Source organism: Rousettus aegyptiacus, unplaced genomic scaffold, assembly GCF_014176215.1.
Source record: "Rousettus aegyptiacus isolate mRouAeg1 unplaced genomic scaffold, mRouAeg1.p scaffold_m13_p_6, whole genome shotgun sequence".
Classification (NCBI taxonomy): domain Eukaryota; kingdom Metazoa; phylum Chordata; class Mammalia; order Chiroptera; family Pteropodidae; genus Rousettus; species Rousettus aegyptiacus.
The window spans coordinates 29,415,370-29,434,248 of NW_023416309.1; the positions used below are offsets into that span (position 1 = coordinate 29,415,370).

An 18,879-nucleotide genomic window follows, 5' to 3' on the forward strand; every position below is an offset into this window, starting at 1 on the left:
ACACATATACAAAGAGTTATATTTTTACCTAATATCATTAAAGGTAATATGCATATAAATAAGTTTTCTAAAAAAAGTTTCAAACATTTGCTTATATGTCGGACCCATGACTTTCCTTTTCAGAGCTCTTTACATCATCCATTCAGAAACATAGAAAGGTGTACCACCAGGTGAGATGATGAAGACAACGGTAATATTTACTCTTCTTTTAGGAGTGCAAAAATCAATAGGACAGAAGATGTAATAATAATAATAAAAAAAACTACTGCTTTCAACAAGTGCTTTTTCCAAAGTAGTCATTGTAAATTTACATTTAAGGTTATAGAACCATTCTCTCCATGAAAAGTTACATTTAGGATGCATAAATGCCCTCCACATCAATATATGTTTTCATGAGTTCAAATGCAATGTTTCTCAAGGTGAAGCCCATAGATCCCCTGAGGGTTTGATTACAGATATTCATTCCAGGGCTCTACATCCAGAATATTTTTTATTTAACCTGCTTGGGGGGCACCCAGGTGTCTACATTTTAGTGAGTTCCTATAGGAATTTCTGATGCATAATAATTTGATCGAATTTTTTTAATTGTCAATTTATCTATGAAGCTCGACTAACAGAAAACCAAACTCTAAGTTTTATCTAATAAAATGTTTTTGTCGTGGGAAGGAATGAGGAGCACAGGGTAAACAGTGTAACTGTAAAAAGAGACATGCCATGAAAAAATAAGCCTCCCTATTATTCTATTTTCTAGTTCACTTACTCACAGAAAACTGCAGTTATTAGTTTCTTAGATATCCTTTGATAAATATTTCATGATTTTAGCAGTATAATGGCTTCTATTTGTATACAAATCCCAATGCAGTGGTAGAAGGGGAAAAAAAGAATGGGACATAACATAACACTGTTCTGTGCCTTGCTCTTTTTCACTAAAATATATCTATAGAAGATTATTTCATAGCAACACATATAGATTTTCCTCATTTTTAAAATAGTTGCATGTAACTCTATAAAAGAGAATATATTTTACAACCCATAGCTATAATAAAAATAACTCATCTAATTTATTGCTGATGTATATGTTTTTCTAGATGCCTCCAAACATTTCAGAACTACTTGTTCAAGTAATAACAAGGATAAGGATGGTTGTCTTTCACTGACTACAGAAAGGTGTCATGGTCATAATTAATGTATCTGCCATTTTCTGAAATGGGTGGTATACAAAAATTTTGCTGTTAGCACCTAGCACATCTATCCTTCCATCAACCTCTATATGTCATTTCTTTGGCTTCCCTCTTCTATCTTTCAAGAGACAAAAGGTAGCCTCTTCTCTTCTAAACCCACTCCTTTTGACTGATGTCTTTTTTTTTTTATACTATTCTCTTCATTGTCCTAAATGTGCCTTAATTTTCTATCTGACAGAGGGTCACTTCAGGAGGGTAACTCATGCTTCTCCTATAGTGTATGGATGGGGTTTGTGGCCACTCTTTTTCTCTGTACGTCCAATATGATGAGCACTACAGAAGTGTAAAAAAAAAAAAATAGTGTATATTGATCCATGGGATTTAAGTGGCTCTTTTTTAGATTCTAAATAACATCTGAAATTCTAAATCATGTCTGGATGCTTTTTCTGAAGAGATGTTCAAAGCTGCATAATAATATTGCTGTAATACACAAATATTAGTCTGACCCAATACTAATATACCAAATAAAATCACTTGCATTACATAAAACTATACATGCCTGAGGTGTGTATAATGTTTTAGAGTCTGCAAAACACTTTGATATTTATCACATAGTTTTAAACCTAGAAAACATTCAATTTACTTTAATGCCCTATTGATAAATAATGCCTTTTGAACTTCCAAATATGAAATGTGACACTATAAGTGTTTCTATTTACCAAAGAATCATATATATCTTACCCCCCATATATGCCTTTCTTCAGAGTGACAGTTTCAATGTGAAACAGCTTAAAATTAATAGCCATCCTTGTTTTACTTTTCCTCTCTGTGAAATAATTTAGAGCTTCTAGGCACTCTGTTTTTATAAATAAGCAGCTGCGAAAGATTAGAACACAATAAATTTTCTTGGCAAAATAATATATTAGCTAAATGGTGTCTATTAAATCACCTATGCCACTAGCAGCTGGTTTTAGTGCTATACTATAAACGACAAAATAAGCCTTTGCAAGGATTTTTCAATATTCTGTCATGTGGTTATAGATTTCAGAGTTTCTTTCTGTCAGTTTTATGCTACATTTCCTTACAAAACTGACAGGCAGCTGACAAGGCAAAAAGAGTTAGAAAATTTGTGAAATTAACAGAATTTTTCCTTTAGGGGAATAAAACATTTATTCTAAATTTAGAAAAGTAAGTTAGAACTTTCAGGAATTAACTATTTCCCTTAGACTGCTTAGAGTCATATCTGTCTCTTGCTATAAAACCCCAGGCAAAATATCTAGCCTTTCTGTGCCTCAGTTTCCTCATATATTAAAAAACCTTCATTGGGTGTTTGTGCGGGTTGAGTGCACAATCATGTATAAAGCACATGGTACTGTATGTGGCATTATAATTGTAATAATAATAGTTTGGATTTAAAAGATTCTCTTTTAGGTTGTAGGGATGAATATTAAGTAGTATTTTAGTCTACGTTTATAAAAGGACACCCAGAGTTTTATAATGATACTACTGTATGTTAAACCATTAATTTTCCAAATAATACTGTGAAAAGCATAAACATTTGACAATAATTATAATACATAGATAGAGGTGGGGGGAAAAGTATGTAGAGAGAAAAGAGAAAAGGAATATAAACTCATTATTTCCTTGGTTTATATCAATCTTTGCCATTCTAGATCTAGTCATTAAAATGTTTACTTCTATCGTCACTCTCAACTCAAACACTCACCCCTAATTTAACTTTTTCAACAATCTATTCCTTCTGCTTTCTCATTCAACCACTCACAATAACCTCCTATATGAAGAAAAAAAAATGTTTATATCTTCTAAAGGAAGTAGACCAAAAAAAAAAAAAAAAAATGCTCCAGCATTGAGGTAAGCTATTAGAATCGCCATCAGGAGGGAAACCAAAGGCAAGAGGATTTTGTTTTGTTTTCTATAATGCTGTTCTTTCTAGGAACACAGAACTCTTTTCTACCTAGACAATCAAAACATAAATACTTATACTCTGAGTGAAAGAAGGAGGTTGGAAAGTAATGGACATAGTAGACAGCAAATGCAGAAACAGGAGAGAGAATTTTTTTTTTTTTAAATTAGGAGAAAGTATCAATAAGAAAGTTCATCGTAGGAAGCAAAGCCCACAAATAGCTAGTTGCTGAGCCCCACAAAACAGGACAAAGTATCAAGGCATCAACAGAGACTGCACACTGCTGTCCCTGGTTAGACTGAGGTCAAAGGTAAACTCATATTTGTACCATTTGTCTAAAGTATAATAATATATGAATTTAGTTGAAATACTTAATTTAACTAAGCAATAAACTTGGTTATATTTTATTCAGGCTCTTCTCAAGAAACCATGCTTTGCTCTAAGGTTAGAGTTTAAGAACTCTAACAAGAAAATAATAATAAACTTCTTATTGAATCGATGGCCTGCAACAATTTACTATCCACCAAGGGACAGGCTTGCTTCTAGATAGAGAGGAGTATGAGGAACTGTCAGAGTTTTACTGTCTTCAAGCCGAATGCAATCAGTTTTCAGTAATATTCCATCCTCAGTATATATAGGTAAATAGAATCTAGCACAGTAAAGAGAAATGATAGTCTTTTTCTCAGTAGTAAAGAAAAAAAAAACATTATTTTCATTTTTAACCTTAGCAAGAGGGTAAATGGATAAACAGCAGTTATATTTTCATTTTCTATATACCTCTTGGGAAATCAAACAAATCAAAAATGCATTTGGAAACTGTCTGTGCATATTCTGTATTCTCCATCTTGCCTGACAGATAGGAAACTCCTTGAGGCATAGCTGTCCTGCCACATGCTTGAATCTGAACACCACCGATCCTCAGTAAAAGTTCAAGGGAAAAGCTGATGAAAGTTTTGGTGAAAAGTTTTAATGAATGCAGGAGTCACATTTAAACCTGGATACTGCTAAACTCACTACCTACCATTCGCATAGCACAGGCTCAATAAATATTCACAAAACAGGGGCTGAATCCATTTTAGTCGAGTAATAAATAATAGTACTCCTAGAGCCTTACCAGGCCTGTGCTGATCTAAAACGTGTGAGGTAAGTTCCCTTCTTGCCTTCCTACACCTCCTTCACCCCGCCTGCAGACACCTGCTCTCACAGGAATTTCTTGGAACCTGGCCTTCCTACGAAGTCCTGTCAGGGCGCGGGAGGGGGGACGGGGGAGGGGGAAGTGGGGGTGCGGGGCGGGGAATGAAAGGCTCCAACAATTGCTCAATCCTGAGTCTCTCGCAGCAAACTCCAGATCGTTAAACTGGCAGGAAAACTTCTGCACTTTCTTTATTTTCCCTGCAGGCATCGGCTACTCTTTCCTGGACCCCTCGCGGGGCCGTGGGCTAACACACACAATTCCATTTTCAAGGCTAACAAAACACTGAGCTGCAGAGGAATAGGTCACTTGCACTTCCCTGTTTCCCCGCAGGCACTCGCTTTGTTGCCTGGAGCTAGGAGGGAATTGGCAAACACCTGGCAGTGAGTGAGAGGAAATTCTCTCATTGTACTGCTCTGAGACAAAAAAAACTATGCAGCTATTTCAAGGTAAATGTCACATGCCAGTGATGAAGATGATAAAAAATGGAATAACTGTTACTATTTATTCTACCATTAAATTGTCAAGGATTATTGATATTTTTATATGAGATAGAAGAGTTTAATATTTTTATACTTTATTCACCTTCATGAAAATCATACATTAAATACAGTGTGAGTTTTCTAAAGACCATTAATGAGTGGCTAAACATTTCATTACTGCTTTATACCAGGCTTTTTTTTCTATCTATAAATCAACATTTTAAAATTTCTATGAAAAATACCCATGTTTTTATACTAATATTTTATTTTTGCAAAGACGGAGGGAATGACTTAGAGGAAAGTGGTGGAAAAACTCTGGCAGTATAGCACATTGAGAATGGCTGCCTCGTTCACAATCACCCTTTTAACTGCTCCTCTCCCTAATAAGGATAAGCCATCAAGAGCTACTTTTGAAATTCATGGTCATCCAGGATAGTCAGCTGCTACCAGGATGGCTGCATCAGTGGTTAAGATAATTAAAAATCTGTACCTGATGATGAATAGCCACTGCACTGCGCTCCTAAGTATCTCTGTCCTAGACCTCTCTATGGCCCAGTAGGTGGAGCAGATTAATTCATTCCAGGCACTGCAAGGACCTGTAAGGTCTCTCCTACTCATCTGACTGCTGAGTCCCTGCATGAAGTTGTTAAATAGTGTCACTAATATCCTTGCTAGGATCCCTTTCCCTTTCCCTTGGGTGGAATCATGGATGGGCATCAGAGTAGAGCTGGACCTTTAGATTCTCTCTCCCAGGAAGCTGGAATCAGTATCTAAAGAAGGAAATAATTGCCTCTGGGTAAATCTGTAGCAAGTAAATAAAAAAGCCTGTAGAAGAACCTCTTACATGCAGTGGACTAGAGAGAGAAATTAGGGAGATCTGATTCTTCAGAGACAGATATAAGAGAGGGAGGGGAGGAGGGAATGAGTGAGAGAATGGGAATAAAACATTCTAAATGCGTTATAATTGTCCATTCCTTATTTCTCTAAAGATGACTGTATTACTCTGTATGGTGGACTGAATTGTGTGTACCCTCCACACCCTAACCAAATTTATATGTTGAAGTCCTAATCTCCAACATTACTTATTTGGATACAGGACCTTTAAAGAGGTAGTTAAGGTTGAATGAGGTCATAAGCGTGGTGCCCTAATCCGAAATGACTGGTATCTTTATAAGAAGTGGAAGGGACACCAGGGATTTGCACAAAGGCAAGGCCATGTGAGCACACAGTGAGGAAGCGTCTACCTGCAAGCCAAGGACAGAGGCCTCTGGAGAAAGCAAACAGGTTGGTGCCTTAATCTTAGATTTCTAGTCCCCAGAACTGTGATAAAATACATTTTGGTTGTTTAAGCTTCCCAGTCTATGCTATTTTGTTTTGGTAGCCCAAGCTGACTAATCCTCTGCCTGTAGGTTCTGAGAGATGACAAAGTAGAGGTGTCCCCTGGTTCAGCTTTTCACAGTATTAGTTACCCCAGGTCAACTGTGGTTCGAAAATATTAAGTGGAAAATCCCCAAAATAAACAATCATAAGTTTTTAATTGTATACATTCTGAGTACCATGATAAAATCTCATGCTATCTTACTCTGGCCCTCCCTGAATGTAAATCACCCTTTTTCTAGGGTATCCACATTGAATATACTCGACATTCATTAGTCACTTAGTAGCTATCTTGGTTATCAGATGGACTGTTCTGGTATCACAGTGCTTGATTTCAAGTAACCCTAACTTTATGTCACAATGCCTACATCATTCACCTCACTTCATCTTATCACACAGGCATTGTATCATTTCGCATCATCACAGGAAGAGGGATTAGTACAGAACAAGGTATTTTGAGAGACCACAATTACATTACTTTGATCACAGTATATTGTTATAATGGTTCTTTTTTATTATTATTATTAATCTCTTACTATGCTTAATTTATAAATTAACTACCTTAGGTATAGGAAAAAACATAGTCTATATAGGGTTTGGTATTATCTGGTTTGAGGCATCCACTGGAGGGCTTAGAATATATTCCCCATAAATAAGGGGGGACTACTACTATATTACTAACACACTGCCATCATCCCTTTTGCTTATTATGGTTGTAGTTATTTTCTGTACTTGTACACAAAAGTGCTAGCTAGCTACTACATTCCTATAAACACTGGATTTTATATTTTTATCTTATTTTTGATTCTGGGAATCTGATGGCAAATTTGAACCAGCAATCTGATTTTTTTCCAAGAATCATTTAATTATGACATTGAATTCAAAATCCATTCTGTCACTCTGTCTTGTTGCTGTTGTTGCTTTTAACAATCTGAGCCCTAAATTTTTCAGGAAGTCCTCTTTCCTGTAACTAGATATGAATATAGGCTCATTCTATAGGCCAATTGAGCCTCAGAAGAGAGATATCAGCCTAACTTCTGAAGTAAATAGCAGTTCAGACATTTCTCTATGTTGGGTATTGAATTTTTCTGGTTATAGGAAAAAAAAAAAAGATTCATGAGTTGTTTATCTCAAACAAGATGTCTTTATTCAGGACCTGTTTCAGGTCTTGTGCTCTGCCACAGTTTATGAGGATACTTCCTCTGGGTTCTTTCAGGTGACAGCCTTAAACAAGAATGAGGAAGCTCTGCTCCTTGTCCAGATAGTTATGCTTTTCCACGTTTGAATAAATGGCTTACGTCTGCCAGTGCATACACTGAAAGAGTAGTCCTGATGACACCCTGAATATAAACTCAAATAGGTAACCTGTGTGCAAGGCCAATGCAGTTTTGTATAAGCCTGGACCTTCCACATTCAAAGTTCAGGCACGCCTCTTCAATAAAAATGAGTAAGTGGAAATTCAGCTAATTACTTGAAGAGTGTATTTCATTGCTTAGTATAAGAATGTAATGAGCACCAAAATGATTAGTAAAATGCTCACTAAAGTGTCTGATGAGATAGATCTTGAAAAATGATCCATGTTCAACTATAAATCTACCACGTTAAAAATAATAATGTTATCCAAGTTTGTCTCTGCACCATTTTAAAAATAATATATTATGAAAACAGCCCAATCTCTTCAAAAATAAAAATGAAGAGGTAGACAAAAAAATAAATATCATTAGACTAAATGTTGGGTCTCTGTTCACTTAAAATGTTTTTTCATCTACAACTATTAATTCTATATAAAAACAAAGATTAATAATTACTGCAATGAGTAATGATATAAATGGCATGTATTCCAAACAACAATGTAATACAGGTGATATTATTCCCATTTAAATGATGCGGAAAAGGAAGCACAGGGGTTAAGTAATTTGTCCACGGCTACAGAGTTACTTGAACTAGGCAGCCAACCCAAGTCTTCCTGAAATTAAAGCCTATGTTCTTAATCCTTTCACTCTATCACTGCCTCTCAGAGTGCTGGGAGCATGCTTTAGAATGGAAAGTCTGAATATCTAGATCTCATTACAAGCTTGGCCAAAAACTAAGCACCCACCCTAGTGGAGTCTCCTGTCTGCCCTGGGCCTCATTTTCTTCATCTCCCCTCCCAGGAAGAACATTTGGCTCAGTCTAACCTCTAGTCCTGGAACAACATATTTCTAGCAGTCCCAAATTCATGTAATCACCCTCTTGTCAATTAAAGCCATTCATCTCATGTATCAGTAAATTAAATTCACTGTTTATTCCTGTGTGTATGTTGTTTCATATTAAATACACTTAAGAATTTGTGAAAAATGTCATGGATAAACCTATGTTGAAGTTAGAGAAATTTGGGCCCTTTCATTTTATAGAGTTGTCTATGAAAACACATTCATTACCTAACGGATGTTTTTAAAAAATTCTTATATGATCTTTAACTATATCCCTCCATATTGAAAAAGGAAACATTTTCTCAATTGCTTCAGACTTTACATCTTAAAAAGAATAGCCTATCTGTTGCCACAGCACTGATTGTGATGTCAAATTGCAATTAGTTATATCAGATACAATCAGGAAAAAAGGGAGATTGTGTCCAGATTTGTGTAACCTGTAATTATTGTACAAATTCAGTGAACAGGAAAGTTTAAAATCGAAGGAACTAGTTCCAGGTTGTACTTCTGTCATTTACTAGCTATGTATCCTTGAGAAACTCATTTAAAGGAATAATAATTTGAGAGCTTGAGTTCTTTGAATCAAATTAAATGGTTCAAATCTTGCCTCTGCCAGTTAAAATGTGCACACTATTTAACATCTTTGTTCTTCTATTTCTTTAGCTATAAATGAAGACATTATGATTGCCTATCTCAGAAGCGCTAAACAAAATATTATATTTTATAGTATTTATCAGAGTGCTTCCTTCCTATTAAGTACTCGAGATAGTTTTTATGAACAGCATCTGTATTTTGAGTGAGTCCATTCTTAAGTAAAGTTCTAGGAAACAGTTTCTAAGTTTGCACATCTTTAAAATTAGAATACAATTGTTGTATCTCATAGGACTGTTGTCAAGACTAGATGCTGGAACACAAAGAAAAGTATTCTGTAAGCCAAAAGCATTAAATTGTCCTTTGGTTAACATCTGTAATAAGATGATCTTGTATTAATTTGAAGAATATTTACTGCTTGTAATACAAAGGCAGTAGGCTAAGCATTTTAAAAATATAAATCAGATATGTGTTCTAAGCTTAAGTGCTAATGCAAGAATATTGGGAACACTAATACAAAATAGAAGATAATTGGTGCCAAATCAATACTCTACTTTAAAAGGAAAAGTCTTTGAGATGAGGGTTGAAAGACAAGAAAGATTTAGACATTGAGGCGGGGTGATGAGGAGATAAAGAGGGAAATAAGACACCTTTAACCAAATATATAGCAAAAGTTAGGAGGTAGAAAAGCATGGGTTAGTAACAAGAATGAAGCCATATTATAGAAGATGTTAAATGCAGAAAGATAAACTGCCACAATTTAGATTTAAAATTATAATGGATTAAAAAGAATAGCCCAAGTGCAAAAAACATCATGGAGAAGGAATGGATAAGATTGGTATTCTTAAACCTCTGACATCATTATTCTAGAAAGATGAAAGGAAGCCTACTAACTCTGACATCAAGCTTACAGTCATGAATCTGGTCTTCAAAACCTTTTTGTAATCGATCCCAAAAGATAATCTTTTATCACATTATTTGCTAGCTCTCTACTAGTTTCCTCTGAGGGTATCAAAAACACCAGGTTCAAATTTTACATCTTGGCTATTCCTAGCTTATTCTCATCTTCCATTTATATATACCAGATTATGACCCATCTCAAATCCCAGCTCCATCAGGAAGCTGTCTTTGATGGTCTAGACTTTATCACTTTCTTCCATATCTACATACTTCATTGCATATCTACTTTATCAAATAGTAACATGGAACAGCTATCACTGACCTAGGAATAAAATGACAAGGGGCCTGTCAAAAAGTCGTCATTCTCTTTTTGGGTATGTTATTTAATGCCACAGATCTCCTCCTATGTAAAATAAAGTGTGAATTAGCTAGTTACTTCCCATCATTTATTCAACATATAATGAGTAACCACCTATGCTGTTTTATCCTAGGTACTGAGGATACAGTGGTGAAAAAGACAGTGTCTTTATCTATCTACCTTTCTGTCTGGCTATCTATCTATCTATCTATCTATCTATCATCTATCTGTTACGATTATCTCCCTTCTGTTCAGTGGTTCTTGAACTTTAGGCTGTAACACAATCACCTGGGGAGCTTGTTAAAACAAAATTCAGTATGCACATGTGCACACACACGCCTTCCAAGAGCTCCTGATGCAATGAGTTTGGAGTAAGGCCCCAAATTTTGCATATCTAAGATGTTCATTCCTGGTCCAGGAACACCACTTAGAGAAACCATGCTCTAGTGAAATGTCTGTCTTTTTCACTATTGTGTTGCCAGTACCTAGAATAAATATTTATGAAATAAAAGAATAAATATAAAGCATTTTGTTAATTGACAACAAGAAATCCAGCTTTTTCCTTGAATGATGTTATAGTTTAGAAGGAAAACCACAATTATACTAAAAGGTAGAACAGTTATTATCATCAGAAAAGTAGAGATAAGGAATGGTTTATATCCAAAAAAAAAAAAAAAAAATATTTCCTATTAGAGGAAGAAGATGATTAAGAACTTTGTGAAAAAGTATATTTTAATCTCTTCCTTGAAGAATCCATACATTTATTTAAAAAATGCCTGTCAAGACTAAAAATATTTTTAGTACCTCTCTTTGGCATTTATCTAATTAATCTATGGTGAATCTTTTTTAATACCTTCAAAGCCTACAGGCTCTTTATATTCTGATGTAAACCTTAATGTTTGGGAATAGCTAATATATTTTTGCCCAGTCTGGTCAGAAAGGTGCTTTATACCCCAATAAAATATTTTTTTAAAAAAAAAAGAACAATAAAAGTGATTTAGTTGCATGACTCTGTTCTTGGTTGAAAACAAGGTATATCATTGAGTTAAGGCACCAGTTTTCTAGTATGACTTATAAATGGAGCCCTAAAATAATTTCTGGGTAGGAGTTTAGAAATTTTTTTGAACAGTGGAAGCCTAAATGAGTTAGGCTCACAGTTTCTGAAGGCAATTAGTTAGAAAGACAACCCCCATTTAGCCTTTTGCCCTGATGTGTATATTAATAAATTACTCAAAACACTTGATATTTTGATTTATTACAAGAATCGATGCTTGAACATGCAAAACGCCATGTCCATTTTTCTTTAGAGTGTATGTTATGGTACAAACATCTGAAGTTTAAACATTATGGGAACAAAAAAAGCAGTATAAAATGGAAGTTCTTCCCAGGTAGACCTATGATGGTACCAGGAAATGTACACAGGTTCCTAAATGCTCTTGGTAATTCTGGACCACTCACTTAATAATAAATACTAGTTTATGTGTCCAGAGAATTGAACTATGTGCTGGGTCACACTGGTCCCCTATGAAGGGAGCCATATCAAACAATTTGGGGGGACTAAAGAGAACATGGAAGACCTATGATAAAAATCACACTGTTACAATGGCTTTTTCTTCCTCGTTCATCCCCAGAGTTCCTCAGCTATTCTGTTCACCTGTCCCTTGAGCCCAGGGTATTTTCAGCATGGATCAGCATGTACTAGCTGTACTAGTTTAGAATTAAAGTATTAATAAAAGTTTTATGAACACTCAGATCCCACAGTTTTCAACAGAGTGTACTAAACTTAGTTTGGCCTGATACAAATTAAAAAAAAAAAAATGAACACACACTTTAAGTCTCTTTGGTTAGATCAATGATTCTTAAAGTGAGGTCCCCAGAACAGCAGCATCAGAATCACCTGAGAATTTGTTAGAAATGCAAATTCTCCACTCCCACCTCAGGAATACTACGTCAGAACTGGGGAGGAGAGAGGAAGCGACCCAACCATCAGACTTAGGCCCTGGATTCAGACAGTTCTGATGCATGCTAAAGTATGAGGGCTACTGGTTTAGATATTAACAGCAACAGCACTAAAGAAACTGTCAGATAAGCTGGCAACTTTTTATGAACTACAATTTATCCTAATAGCTTATTACTATACTCAAGAGTACTGCATTTAACACATATACAATTTTACACATAATTGATGTCTAAGTTGACTTTGACAGAACATGTGTAAAAAAGTCATGTCTTCTCTCTGTAAAGAGATAGTATGGAAAGGAGACAAATGGACTTGTTTTTAGTGTTCTTAAATGATATCTTTTTCAACTCCCTTACACTCCTTGCCCAGGCTTCAATAAAAGAATTGGGGGGTGGGGGGGGGCAGAACATTAGTAGCGGGCACTATTCTGTTTCTTTTGATGGAGCGAAAAATTTTATTAGGTGATATAAATGCACTTCATCACTCGCAGATATCAGTTATCACATGTCTTGAGTGAATAGCAATGTCCAAGCCTATTTTAAAGAACAATTAAGACATTTGAAGGTAAATGGAGGCTTTATCTTATGTGTAGGTAAACTCTCATACTCATTTCAGACCTATTCTTTGGCCTATGATACCTAAGATACATAACACAATTTTTGATGAAACAGTTTCATAATACCCTCAAGCATATGCAGTTATTCTAGTTTACATGATTCTCCGTTTAGGAGTTAAAACTCAGGCTCCGGAGTAGTACAGTCCATGGACATGATGCAACCCATATACGTAACTTTAAAATAACCACATTTTAAAAAGTAAAATAAAATGAGTGATATTAATGCTGTTATATTGTTTAATCCTACCCAAGCTGTTTTAAACATACCAAAAAGTTTTCCAGTAGCCTGAATATCAGTTTTTTTAATTTACATTAATAAAAAATAAGTAAAATTAAAGTTTCCAATTCTCAGTCACACTACATTTCAAGTACTTAAGAGTTACAGGTGGCTAGTAGCTACCATGTAAAGCAACATAGCTCTAGAACTATGATAGACCATACCTGAGTAAGAATTCTGGCCTTGCTATTTCCTGGTTGCTTAGCAAAGTACTAAGCCCTCTCCAAGTTTCACCTCTACCGTTTGTCTGTTAGATGGAGGGAAAAAACCACACTCCACTATGAATACTCAACTCCAGCCGTCAAAACTAGCAGCAGAATAGAAACTAGTTTGTTTTTCGCTTCATATTAAAGATGGTGAAATTATTGCATCCGTTTATAATAATCAGAACCAATCTAAATGTTTACAATATAATGGTTACATAAATTTAATTCATACTCTACAGCCATAAAATATTACCATTAATATTAACATTGATTAAAGACCAAAAGTAATACTGTGAACAGCTGGACTGCTGCCTGCGTCCACATGAAAAACTTGAAAGGACCGGCCACCTAACAACAGCAGTTATCTGAAGCGGTAAGATGGGGGTGGGGATGGAGCTGGGACACGCGTTAGGCTTGTGTTTCTGAGCAGTTATTTTTCAAAAGTGTTTTTTTTCTAAAACGGAGCTACTACTTTTGTATTTTAAGGAACACACCCGACTGCTTTGAAATGAATACACTTTTCACTTGGAGTCTGGAATGTGTTTTTAAATATAGCTTACCTATACTATAATAATGAGAAACTATTTTGTGAAAGTACTTGTATCAGAACGAAGAACAAGCTGCCTCGAACAATTTTCAGTTGGCGGTTTCCCGCCGGGCAAACGGAAGCAAAACCGCCCTGACGTCAACAAAGGCGGCCTCTCTTTGTTACCATAGTGAAGTCTCTGTGGCCATCTTTACTGTGGTTAACGCGCACCAAGCTTTCCCTGGTGGGGGTGGTGCCGCGCTAAGAAAGTCTGCGGAATAAGAGATGAGAAAGGAATTATGCATCTTGGTAATAAGGTACTGGCAGAACTACTTAGGACCAGGGGCAGAAAGCATTAGATAATTTCGTGGAACGTAGAAGTGCAGATTCCGCGGAAAAGCGGAACTATTTAAGCGGACTTCTGAGGTTTCTGCCCGGAACTTGAGAACCGCTTCCGTTGCTCAGCGGAAGTGTGGGTCGCAGGAGGACGACTCTTGGAAGAATCCGCTCGCCGGTGTGCGCCGAGCCGGAATCATGTCGAGTTTGGCGGTGAGAGACCCGGCAATGGATCGATCACTGCGTTCCGTGTTCGTGGGGAACATTCCGTATGAGGCAACTGAGGAGCAGTTAAAGGACATTTTTTCGGAGGTTGGTTCTGTTGTCAGTTTCCGGCTGGTATACGACAGAGAGACGGGAAAACCCAAGGGTTATGGCTTCTGCGAGTACCAAGACCAGGAGACCGCGCTTAGTGCCATGCGGAACCTGAATGGGCGGGAGTTCAGTGGCAGAGCGCTGCGGGTGGACAATGCTGCCAGTGAAAAGAACAAGGAGGAATTAAAGAGCTTAGGGCCTGCAGCGCCCATCATTGACTCACCCTATGGGGACCCCATCGATCCAGAAGATGCCCCCGAATCAATTACCAGAGCAGTCGCTAGTCTGCCTCCGGAGCAGATGTTTGAGCTGATGAAGCAGATGAAGCTCTGTGTTCAAAACAGCCACCAGGAAGCTCGAAACATGTTACTTCAGAACCCTCAACTGGCTTATGCGCTGTTGCAGGCACAAGTAGTGATGAGAATCATGGATCCAGAGATTGCTCTGAAAATTTTGCATCGCAAGATACATGTCACACCACTGATCCCAGGCAAATCTCAGCCTGGCCCCGTCTCTGGCCCCGTCTCTGGCCCTGTCTCTGGCCCTGTTCTCTGCCAGGGACCTAATGTTTTGCTGAACCAGCAGAATCCTCCAGCTCCTCAGCCTCAGCATTTGGCTAGAAGGCCTGTGAAAGATATTCCTCCTCTGATGCAGACCCCTATCCAGGGTGGAATTCCAGCCCCGGGGCCAATACCAGCTGCAGTTCCTGGACCTGGTCCTGGTTCCTTGACTCCTGGTGGAGCAATGCAGCCCCAAGTTGGAATGCCAGGGGTTGGTCCAGTGCCTTTAGAGCGGGGACAAGTGCAGATGTCGGATCCTAGAGCTCCTATGCCTCGTGGACCCATGACTGCTGGTGGCCTACCTCCTCGAGGACTGTTAGGAGATGCTCCAAATGACCCACGTGGAGGGACTTTGCTTTCAGTCACCGGAGAAGTCGAGCCCAGAGGCTATCTTGGGCCACCACATCAGGGTCCCCCCATGCACCATACCCCTGGTCATGATAGCCGTGGCCCTTCCTCACATGAGATGAGGGGAGGGCCATTAGCTGATCCGAGACTGCTAATTGGAGAGCCCAGAGGACCCATGATGGATCAAAGAGGTCTACCTATGGATGCTAGAGGTAGAGATTCTCGAGGAATGGAGACCCGAGCCATGGAAACTGAGGTCTTAGAGACACGAGTGATGGAGAGAAGAGGAATGGAGACCTGTGCAATGGAAACCAGAGGGATGGAAGCAAGAGGCATGGATGCAAGAGGCATGGAAATACGGGGCCCTGGCCCCAGTTCGAGAGGCCCTATGACCAGTGGAATCCAGGGTCCTGGTCCCATTAATATGGGGGCAGGTGGTCCTCAGGGACCCAGGCAGGTCCCAAGCATTTCAGGTGTTGGAAATTCTGGAGCTGGCATGCAGGGAGCAGGCATGCAGGGGGCAGGCATGCAGGGGGCAGGCATACAAGGAACAGGTATACAGGGAGCTGGCAAGCAAGGTGGAGGCCAGCCTAGCAGTTTTAGTCCTGGGCAGAGCCAAGTAACTCCACAGGATCAAGAAAAGGCAGCTTTGATCATGCAGGTTCTTCAACTAACTGCAGATCAAATTGCCATGTTGCCTCCTGAGCAAAGGCAGAGTATTCTGATTTTGAAGGAACAAATCCAGAAATCTACTGGAGCTTCTTGAAATGTTTTAGAAAATGGTTGGCAGTAATCTCAGAAAGTTTTTTTTATTGTTGTGTGTTTTGTAGCATAGAGAATGGGTGTAAAAAGCTGAGTTCTGCATCCTCACACTTGAATGATTAGTTTTCCTCCTGCCAGAACCTAATCTCGGTTCTTCTTGTTGTCTTTTTTTGTTTGTTTGTTTCTCTTTTTATTTTTAATGTGGGGAGTGGGGGGCGGGGTGGAACCAGAGGGAGGAGGGAGTGGGTCTGTTCACTTTAATTCACTGTAAATACACACAAAATAACTCTGAAAATGATTGTATTATACCAAATAAGATTACAAAGAATACGCAGCAATATTAAAAGTGTCTACATTAGCTACATTTTTTAAAAATATTGATTAAAATGATGTGAAATCTGCACATAAAAACTAAAAGATGACCTGTTAAATGGTAATGTACCAAGATAGTTTAAGAGTTTTCATTGTATAAGAAAATAAAGAAGTTTACCTCAAAATTATAAGATATATATTTTTGGTAAGTCATTTAAAATACAAAATCCTGTTTTGAGGGCAGTAGAATGCTGCACTGTAAGTGCTTTTGAACTATTTTGAAATGTTAGCGCTAGCAGGATAAGTGTACAACTTGTGGTTTTGGAATTGTTTTTTCTAAGGCTATACTACCTGAAAAATCAAGGAATGCATCTGGTGTGATGTTGTTTCATTTATCTCACCCTTCAGAGACCAGCAATATTCTGGCCTGGCCCTGAACATGATTTTGCTGGGACAGTTCTAGGATCAACCAGGTACTAAAGTCTGCTTTGATGAGACTCAGTATTACTATCTTCTCAGTACCTTTCTATTTCTTAGTAGTCTTTAAGCCCCAGATCTGAATCTGAGTTTTTCCCTTACATCCTTCCCTAAAGTCACTGTCTTAGGGACCAGTTTATCTGGACAAAGTATACACAGCATTGGGCTTTTTCATAAACAGCAAAGAGCTTCATGCAGTAGAGCTCCGCTTCTTGGCAACTAGTGTCTATATACAGATAATACCCATCTGGTCAACCAGAATCAGGAGTTAAAAATTTTAGTCTCGGCAACATTTAACATGTCTTTTAGCTTTCTTATTTCAAAATCCATTTGTCTATCACCATTTTATTAGATTAATTGAGGCCCACGTAGGTGGAGAGATCCTTGTAGCCTAAGTTATCTGCACAGTTGGTTTACTGATTACTTTTTATGAGTAATAAAGCCATTTAGTCTAAATATACATACCACTGAGACAGTCAAAAATGAGTAGAAAGATGAAACTTATCACATTTCCTTTAGAGCTACTACCTAATCTGTTTTTAAGCCATGAGAATGTGGTATGTAAAAATTTATGTCAGACCATTAGTAATTAACAACATAAACACCTAAATAACCAGGTGATCTTATTTTGGAGAAGAACTAATGGCTAGTTACAGAGAAAAAATGTCATTTGATACAAGGAGAGAGCTGAGACTTGGAAATTGAATTATTTTCCCCTTGCAAAGTTTTTACATTTTAAGTGGGTAATTCACTCTATTTTTACAAAGTTGTCATCTACACTGTTTCTGGCTACCTATTTTACTCATGTTTTTATTGCTATTCATACTGTTAATTTCCCCATGTTTTTATATGCTTCCCCTGTGTTAGAGGGGATAACTCTGTTACAACTTTACATATATGATAGTTTGGATTATACTTATTCATACAGTTGGTTTCATTACTTTGAAATTATAGTTGCTTTATCCCAAAGCTTTCACTGAATGACTCTAAATGAAAACTGTTAAATGTTATGCTCTTTGTTGTAGTAAATCTTTGCATTGTTTAATGCAGACTTAATAAAAAGAATGTACAATTAAGTCTCAATTTAGCTTCTGATATATTTACTTTTAATGAATGCATTACTCATGTGATTTACTCGAGAGATCAACAGGGCCTGGATACTTTTTTTTTTTTTTTAAAGACAAAAGTAAAGAAATAGCAGGAATGGGTGGGAATCTTTTTCTTATAGTCATTATTTATATAGTTCCACAATTGAAATAATTATAAAGGTGTGCTATTCTATGGTTGGTATCAGTAGCAACATTTTGGTGGATACTCAGATATTAGGCTTCCTTTTTATTTTCCCCCATAAAGAACTCTCCTCTGTATCCCGGGCTCACTTCTAGGTGTTTTCATTACTGACAGCACTTCTTTATAGCAATGCACTGTATTTACTCTTACCCTGTACCCCCGCTTCCTACTTCTAATAGACCAAGAACTCAACACAGACTATCTTATTTCTGTATTTGTTGCAACAAAAATCACAGGTGAAAAGGACAACACATTTATCAGGTTCTTGGTGAGGGAGGAGAAAAGTCCCATTAAGAGCACATAAGTTCCCCCCAAAAGCATTTAGAGTCCACACGTTCCAAATCATCTTTACTCTGATAAGCCTAATAAAATTAAGGTCTTTCTTCCAGTTCACAATCTGACTGTCCCAATATTGATGTAAAGAGCATAGAGCCTTATTGCATTTTGATAGTTAAGAATGCAAGCAATATGTATGTGTCTGCTACAATCAGAATCTTACATGTTTTACTACATAATGTTTAGTTACAACCTCTGACATTCTGCATTTTCCCAAATGATAGACTGCAAATCACAAATTCATTCATAACCATAGTTGAAGACAGTGCAGTGAAACACTGACTTGCAAATACTTCTTGAGTGCTTATTCTTCTTGGGCAATACATGTTCTTTGAGAATATGAAATGATCAATTTTAATCA

At 37.3% G+C, this 18,879-nt stretch overlaps 2 protein-coding genes across 3 annotated transcripts in view; one reads left to right on the forward strand and one right to left on the reverse strand.

Moving 5' to 3' along the window:
• The window catches only part of PRKG1 (protein kinase cGMP-dependent 1), a 1,094,018-nt gene that overhangs the window by 478,974 nt on the left and 596,165 nt on the right, over positions 1 to 18,879 (reverse strand). The gene's annotated exons all lie outside the window — the stretch shown is intronic.
• On the forward strand, positions 13,969 to 17,975 carry CSTF2T (cleavage stimulation factor subunit 2 tau variant). Its single transcript, XM_016154346.2, has one exon. The coding sequence runs from the start codon at positions 14,317 to 14,319 to the stop codon at positions 16,105 to 16,107; it is 1,791 nt and encodes a 596-aa protein (XP_016009832.2). The 5' UTR covers positions 13,969 to 14,316; the 3' UTR covers positions 16,108 to 17,975.

Bases quoted from the DNA above. Each gene is read 5' to 3' on its own strand.
- CSTF2T (XM_016154346.2), top strand. From the start codon at position 14,317: ATGTCGAGTTTGGCGGTGAGAGACCCGGCAATGGATCGATCACTGCGT.